This window comes from Epinephelus moara, chromosome 19 (genome assembly GCF_006386435.1).
Source record: "Epinephelus moara isolate mb chromosome 19, YSFRI_EMoa_1.0, whole genome shotgun sequence".
In the NCBI taxonomy this organism is placed as follows: Eukaryota; Metazoa; Chordata; class Actinopteri; order Perciformes; family Serranidae; genus Epinephelus; species Epinephelus moara.
Window position 1 is genome coordinate 41,218,377 of NC_065524.1, and position 8,769 is coordinate 41,227,145.

At 39.7% G+C, this 8,769-nt stretch overlaps 1 protein-coding gene across 2 annotated transcripts in view; it reads right to left on the reverse strand.

Moving 5' to 3' along the window:
* Nucleotides 1-829: 829 nt before the first annotated feature.
* The window catches only part of acss1 (acyl-CoA synthetase short chain family member 1), a 39,238-nt gene continuing 31,298 nt past the window's right edge, over nt 830-8,769 (reverse strand). For both annotated transcript variants that reach the window (XM_050071660.1, XM_050071661.1), the window contains 5 exons: nt 4,558-4,684; nt 4,327-4,454; nt 3,976-4,039; nt 2,602-2,723; nt 830-2,383 (listed from right to left, as the gene is read on the reverse strand). In XM_050071660.1, the coding sequence (XP_049927617.1) occupies nt 2,213-2,383; nt 2,602-2,723; nt 3,976-4,039; nt 4,327-4,454; nt 4,558-4,684 (612 nt within the window). In that variant the 3' untranslated portion in view covers nt 830-2,212. The remainder of the gene's footprint in view (nt 2,384-2,601; nt 2,724-3,975; nt 4,040-4,326; nt 4,455-4,557; nt 4,685-8,769) is intronic.

The following is an 8,769-nucleotide window of genomic DNA, read 5'->3' on the forward strand; positions in this document are numbered from 1 at the left end:
TAACCTAGTCCCCAATCTGCATGTCTTTGGACTGTGGGAGGAAGCCGGAGTACCCGGAGGGAACCCACGCTGACACAGGGAGAACATGCAAACTCCGCACAGAAGGGCTCCCACACCCGGGATCGAACCGACAACCCTCTTGCTGTGAGGCGACAGTGCTAATCACCACACCACCGTGCCACCCTTAATCATTTTTGTATAAAGAAATTATTCTTATAAATCTGTGATAAGATAATTTTGTGTATTTGTAATGACAATAAAAACTAAAAATATCTGAACCATGAAAAGAAAAACAATTCACAAAAATGCTTAAAAATAAACTTAAATAAATAACAATTTTATCATTTTTATTTAAATAAGTAATTACATCCATTTAAATTTAAAATATCCGTGAGATATTTGTTTGTACATATTGTAATTATACCAAAAAGAAAAAATATGTTAAATATGAAAACAAAAAGAATTTAAAAAAATAAGTTTAAAGAGTTAACACAATATGATAAATTAAAATTTCATGATTTTAATGTTATTAAATTGTTACTTTCATTTAAATGTAAAATATCTAACACATTATTATTTATATATTTATAATGATACATAGAAGAAAAAATAAACGAAAAAAGGGCCTAAAAAAGAAAAAAATAAGGAACTGAATAAAATATCAAATTATTGTTTTGTCATTTTTAAGCTTTGTCATATAAAATATATAAATTATGTTTAACTGTAAAATATGCAGTAAAACTGTGAATAAACAACAAATCAATCAATAAGTTTTAAAAGCAGCAGAAACTCAAACAAACAAAATATTTCATCCAAAATAAAAGTTTAATAATTCATAGAATTAAATTCACAAAATCGGTCAGAGTGACGTTAAAATCAATTGATTTCATTTTCAGAAAAATCAAGATGTTAAACAGACACAGATCGTTATTGAATCTTTATTTCTGATACACACAGCGTCACATCGATCAATCAATCAACTGTCAATAAATGACCTCAGCTGCAAACTACAAGTCTACACACACCTATATGGATCTATGCGGATCTATATGGATCTATACGGATCTATATGGATCTATATGGATCTATACGGATCTATACGGATCTCAATGGATCTATATGGATCTATACGGATACGGATCTATACGGATCTCAATGGATCTATATGGATCTATACGGATCTATACGGATCTCAATGGATCTATATGGATCTATATGGATCTATGCGGATCTATATGGATCTATACGGATCTATATGGATCTATATGGATCTATATGGATATGCTCATGGTCACAAAATAAATATCTGTTGAATAAAAAGCAGCTGAGGTTGATTCTGATGTTTCTGAGCTTCATCCAAAAATATATGTGAATTAAATTAAAGTGAGCAGTGTTTTTTTAAACTCAGATTCAAACATTAAAATATGATTATTATTATTTTAATCAAACTGTCTGAAACACAATCATCTAATATTAAAAAAAGATTTTACCCCAGGAACACCAACACTAAAAGCAGTTAATGTTTTCGTTATCTGGATCTCCCCTGAAGCTCCGCCCACCGACCGACAGGTGACAGCTGCTCTGTTTCACCTGGACTAAGGCCCGATCCCATTTCAGTCTTCCTCTTGGTGTTGAGTGTCCTCGTCTGTGAGATGAGCCTTGATGAGGGAAGTGAGAGATATTAGGGGAGAGATCTTTCCCTGAGAAATGGGACACACTTCATGCATATGGGCGTGGCCAACGTGCAGACATACGTCAGGTGTAGTAGCGATGCAATGACAATGCTGTCTGCAGCGCTTGTGTTGTGGCGTGAGCTCTGATTATTCTCTCGTCTGATGAATCAACAGAGAAGAAATGCAGAAAACAGGAGGCGCCTACGACGTCTTCTAGTTCTGATCCATTTTGTTTAAATATGTTGACGCTGTGTTGCTGACCAGTTCACACTCGTCCCTCCACCTGTTGTCTGTATCGCCTACATTACCATCAGACAGTAACAAACTGCTGACTTCACAAGGTGTTCTGGGAAATTTCATCTTCCACTTGGTTGACAGTGAGTCGGTGCTCCCTTGAATCTTGTTGTGGGTGGACAACATAACACCTGTACCTGAGGAACAACATATCACCTGTACCTGAGGCCCTGCTGGGCCCCTTCCACTTCCTGCCTGTGCTTTAAGGTGACGGTGACAGGAAGTCCCTCCTACTTCTTCTTCTCTCATCCTCTCTGCTTCCTGTACTGCTCGTGGGCTTCCACGATCTCCTTGACGACAGACGGGTCATCCAGAGTCGACACGTCGCCGAGATCAGCTGATGTCTCCGTGGCGACCTTTCTGAGGATCCGCCTCATGATCTTCCCGGAGCGAGTCTTCGGCAGACGCTTCACCACCTGAGGGACACAAATACTGACTCCTGATTGGCTGCTTCATGATAGACACAAATACTGACTCCTGATTGGCTGACAGGTGTGTTCCTGTCTAAAGTAATGGGAGAGGTTATTTTATCTTCTCTGTTCTGTCAGACACAAACACACCTGTGCATTCAGGTGTCATGTTACTGTTTCAGGTGTGTGGATGATGTTGTTGCCATGGTAACCGGGGGACTCACCAGGAAGTGCTCGGGGACGGCGTACTTGGCGATCTTTGTGGAGACGAGCTCTCGGAGCTGCCGGAGGACGACGGCAGAGTCGACATCAGACTCCTCCTTCAACACCACGAAGGCGAACGGCACTGAGGACACACACACACACACACACACACACACACACACACACACACACATTAACTTCACAGACACTAAGAGGTTAAAGCCAAAATGATGTAGAAGATCTTCTCCTGAAAATAAAAAAATAATGTGATGATGATGATGATGATGGTCAGTATTTTGCTCTGTGATTGGTTCATCAATATCATTAATGAGCAGGTTCAGTGAGCGACCAGCAGGAGGCAGCAGGGGGTCACAGATCAAACTCATCATGTTTCACCTCATCTGATTTTTACTGCAATAATCTATAATCAATAATCAATAATCCAACACACTGATGTCAACCTGCTGCTGAGATTTAAAACTAAACAATACACAACATTTTGACGTCACTGCAGGTTTTTATTTATTTATGTTTTTAAGTCATTCTTCTTTGATTTAATGTAAAATAAGAATAAAAAAAAGATAAAACTGAAAAATCATATTAATAAATAATAACAGTAAATAACAAGAAACATTTTAATTAAAATAAATAAATAATAAAATCCAAACTCATTCTGATCCTATTTACTAATGTATATATTAATCTATTATTTAAAAAATTGAGAATTATTATTGGTAAATATAATGAAAAATTAAATTCAAATTGATAAAAATCAATAAAAAAGTAAGTATCAACAGTAAAAAATAATAGAATTTAAAATTCAAAGGAATAAATAAAATTTAAACAGTAATTTTTGTTGTGATTGAATCAAATAATCTATAAATCAATTCAATAATTAAAACATGAAATAATAATATTAATTTAAACAAATAAACAACTAAGTCATTAACATTCTGATTATAATTACTAATCTATATATTCATTTAAAGATACTGAAAATGAATAACAGTTAATAATCCGATAAATTTCAATTCAAATAAATAAAGAACTGATACATGAAGAGTAAATAATAATAAAAATATAACGTCAAATAAAAACAAAATACAGATTCAATAGTCATGAAGCATTCTGAATAAACTGACTCATCGTTATTTTAACATATTAATTTTAAAATGAATCTTTTCTTCAGTAAAAATTGTTTTTCAATCTGAATGTTTTGTTTCACAGCTCAGCTCTGGACTTTTATTCTGAAAGGGACAGAAAAGGTCTGGCAGTATTTTCCACTTCCTGTTGATGTGATGACTAAACAGCTGACATCATCTGACATGTTTACATGTAAACACCACACAGAGCAGCAGAGCATGATGGGAGCTCAGGTGTGTTTTCAGTCTCACCTTCTCCTTTGATGTCGTGTGGGATCCCGATCACAGCTGTCTCTGGAACAGCTGGATGTTCATCCTGTAAACAAACAAACAATTATCTTCACAGAGTCTGTAAACATCATCTCACACCTTTGTTATTCTCGTCTTCAAACACACTTCGTCTCATGTCTCATCACCGTATCTCACACACTGGGGACAAAGAATGACTCAAGTATAAATAAATAAATAGAATTTATTTCTGTTATATTTATTATTGTTGTGTTTCTGTGCCTGTGTGTTAATGAGGAGCTCCTGTTTATTTATTCTTTTATTTTCATATCTATTCCATCATATAAGAGGTGTCCTGTGCATGAGGTGTCTCACCAGAGCGTCCTCGATCTCCGCCGTACCAAGACGGTGACCGCTGACGTTGATGACATCATCCATGCGTCCAGTTATCTGGTAGTAACCGTCCTCAGAGCGGTACGCTCCGTCACCGGTAAAATAATAACCTGACAGGATGAATCAGTACATCAGCTCTCACACTGACCTTTATGAAATATACTCACAAAGATATAATAACAAAAACAATAACGATGATGATGATGATGATACCAGGATATGGTTTGAAGTAGGCCTCGATGAATCTCTGGTGGTCTCCGTAGATACTGCGAGCCATGCCGGGCCACGGCTGGCTGATACACAGAGCTCCACTCACACCGTTACCCGTCAGACGTTCACCCTGTCAACACAGAAAATGCGTTAGCATGTCAGGCTAACTAGCTTCTTTCCAGCAGCAGCAACAATGTTTCACTTCCAAGGCTAACAGTTAGCGTTAGCTTTCATTAGCCTCCTACATCAATCATTATACAGCTGGTGAAGATGACGACTTGAAATGGGACCTGTTAGCTTTAGCCTCAGTCTGTTAGCATAGCATATGCTAAGTCCACTGTGTGGAGACTCTGTGGACAACAGATTGAAAACCTACTTTAGTCAGTTTGTGTCTTTGTGGTTGTTGTATCTTTGTGGTTGTTGTTTGTGTCTTTGTGGTTATTGTTTGTGTCTTTGTGGTTGTTGTTTGTGTCTTAGTGGTTATTGTTTGTGTCTTTGTGGTTGCTGTGTCTTTGTGGTTATTGTTCGTGTTTTAGTGGTTGTTGTGTCTTTGTGGTTATTGTTCGTGTCTTTGTGGTTGTTGTTTGTGCCTTTGTGGTTATCTCGACTCTCTCTGTCCAGTAACAATCACCCAGTCACACCCTCAGAGATAATTGTGGTGCGATCTGAACGCACGTCTAACTGAACACTTTTCCATCGTAGTATTTCTCCACTACAGAGAACACTGACAGTGGCTCTGATCAAGCAGCTGACTTGTTTTTTCACGTCCCTGTATCTTCATCCTGCAGCTCTCCTCCTCCTCCTCCTCTGTTAGATGAAGGTCAGTGTTAAGTGGTACAAATGAAACCCTGTGGTCTTCATCAGCACAGTTTGTGTTCACTATTGAGAGGATTGAAGTCACAGTGACCTTGACCTCCTGTGAGGATAAAGAGTGAAACTGAAGGAGGCCTAATCTAATCTACATGATGAGAAACCCTCGAGCGCCGGCGGCAGATTACAGGCCGGGAACAGATCGTAGAGGGGAAACCAGCGGATAATTAATTTGGGGGAAAGTCTGTTAATCAAAGCAAACAGATGCTGCTGCTGCTTTAATAGAAAGATTAAACTGAGACAGAGACACCGTGTCATTCGAAGGCTCGTTTGACCTCTTACGTCTCAAGGTCAAGTGGGGTTAACGAGACCCTGAGATTGGTGGCAGATCACATCTGAAGCTGATTGGACGAGCGCTAACTGGAAACCTCAGATCCTCTGAGTCTTTAACGTCTTTAAGCTCACTTTAATCAGAGTTATATTTCCCTCCAGGTTTCTGACGAGTTTCATCTGGTCGTCCAGCGTCACAACATTGGACCTGAACACATCACGTTCATGTGCTCATTTGCTCATTTGCTCATGTGTTCCTGTGCTCATGTGTTCATGTGTTCCTGTGCTCATGTGTTCATGTGTTCCTGTGCTCATGTGTTCCTGTGCTCATGTGTTCCTGTGTTCATGTGTTCCTGTACTCATGTGTTCATGTGGTCATGTGTTCCTGTGCTCATGTGTTCATGTGGTCATGTGCTCATGTGTTCCTGTGCTCATGTGTTCATGTGGTCATGTGTTCCTGTACTCATGTGTTCATGTGGTCATGTGTTCCTGTGTTCATGTGTTCCTGTGTTCATGTGTTCCTGTGCTCATGTGTTCCTGTGCTCATGTGTTCCTGTGTTCTTGTGCTCATGTGTTCCTGTGCTCATGTGTTCATGTGTTCCTGTGCTCATGTGTTCTTGTACTCATGTGTTCATGTGTTCCTGTGATCATGTGTCCATGTGTTCCTGTGCTCATGTGTTCATGTGTTCCTGTGCTCATGTGTTCCTGTGTTCATGTGGCAATGTGTTCATGTGTTCCTGTGCTCATGTGTTCATGTGTTCCTGTGCTCATGTGTTCCTGTGCTCATGTGTTCCTGTGTTCATGAGGCCATGTGTTCATGTGCTCATGTGTTCCTGTGCTCATGTGTTCCTGTACTCATGTGTTCATGTGTTCCTGTGCTCATGTGTTCCTGTGTTCATGTGCTCATGTGTTTATGTGTTCCTGTGTTCATGTGTTCCTGTGCTCATGTGTTCCTGTCCTCATGTGTTCATGTGTTCCTGTGTTCCTGTGCTCATGTGTTCCTGTGCTAATGTGTTCCTCTGTTTATGTGCTCCTGTGCTCATGTGTTCATCTGGTCATGTCTTCATGTGCTCATGTGTTCCTGTGCTCATGTGTTCCTGTGTTCCTGTGCTCATGTGTTCCTGTGCTCATGTGTTCATGTGGCCATGTGTTCCTGTGCTCATGTGTTGCTGTGCTCATGTGTTTATGTGCTCATGTGTTCTTGTGTTCATGTGCTCATGTACTCATGTGTTCCTGTCCTCGTGTTGATGTGTTCATGTGTTTATGTGCTCATGTACTCATGTGTTTATGTGCTCATGTACTCATTTACTCATGTGTTTATGTGTTCATGTGTTCATGTGCTCATGTGTTCCTTGTGTTTATGTGTTCATGTGTTCATGTGCTCATGTGTTCCTGTGTTCCTGTGCTCATGTGTTGCTGTGCTCATGTGTTCTTGTGTTCATGTGCTCATGTACTCATGCTGTGCTCATGTGTTCTTGTGTTCATGTGCTCATGTACTCATGTGTTCCTGTGTTCCTGTCCTCGTGTTGATGTGTTCATGTGTTTATGTGCTCATGTACTCATGTGTTTATGTGTTCATGTGCTCATGTGTTCATGTATTCATGTGCTCATGTACTCATTTACTCATGTGTTTATGTGTTCATGTGTTCATGTGCTCATGTGTTCCTGTGCTCATGTGTTCCTGTCCTCATGTGTTGATGTGTTCATGTGTTTATGTGCTCATGTGTTCCTGTGCTCATGTGTTCCTGTCCTCATGTGTTGATGTGTTCATGTGCTCATGTGTTCATGTATTCATGTGCTCATGTACTCATTTACTCATGTGTTTATGTGTTCATGTGCTCATGTGTTCCTGTGCTCATGTGTTCCTGTCCTCATGTGTTGATGTGTTTATGTGCTCATGTGTTCATGTGCTCGTGTTGATGTGTTTATGTGCTCATGTGTTTATGTACTCGTGTTTATGTGTTCATGTGCTCATGTATTTATGTTTATGTATTCATGTGTTCCTGTGCTCATGTGTTCATGTGTTCCTGTCCTCATGTGTTGATGTGTTTATGTGTTCATGTGTTTATGTGCTCATGTGTTCATGTGCTCATGTGTTCCTGTGCTCATGTGTTCATTTGTTCCTGTGCTCATGTTTTCCTTTGCTCATGTGTTCATGTATTCATGTGCTCATGTACTCATGTGTTTATGTGTTCATGTCCTCATGTGTTTATGTGCTCATGTGTTCCTGTCCTCATGTACTCATGTGTTTATGTGTTCATGTCCTCATGTGTTTATGTGCTCGTGTTCCTGTCCTCATGTACTCATGTGTTTATGTGTTCATGTCCTCATGTGTTTATGTGCTCATGTGTTCCTGTCCTCATGTACTCGTGTGTTTATGTGTTCATGTGTTCCTGTGCTCGTGTTGATGTGTTTATGTGCTCATGTGTTCATGTACTCATGTGTTTATGTGTTCATGTGCTCATGTATTTATGTGTTTATGTGTTCATGTGCTCATGTGTTTATGTGTTCCTATGTTCATGTGTTCATGTGCTCATGTGTTTATGTGTAGAGCTGTAACAATGATGAGCTGATTCTGCTGACCAGTGCTGCAGGTGTATGTGAAACAACCACAAAGATACAAAGCTGTCAGGAATTCCAACTCTTAGTTTGTTTTCATCTGGTTTTGTTTTTGTCTCATCACTAAGAGGCCGTTTACACGTTGCCGGCTATTTTCATAAACGGACATTTCACCATCTCCGTTTTCAAAAAGATCTTCGTTTACACTTACCCGTGTATATATACACAAGAGCACGCCAAACCTGTAGGTGGCAGTCTAACGAGAAGCTCAAGCCTTGCATGTATCCATTGTCACCATAGCAACATAGGTCGCACTTTTGACACAGGCTCAAGTTACGGCGCATACTGTGACGTCGGCTGCCTATAACTCCGTTTATCTCCGTTTATCTCAGTTTACATGCAAACACGCAACCGGAGTTTTCCAAAATCTCCACTCTGGCCGGAGTTTTTAGAAAGACTCCTTTTCAGAGGAGAAATCTCCGTTTGCGTGTAAACGAAGGAAGAAAACGAAGGAAG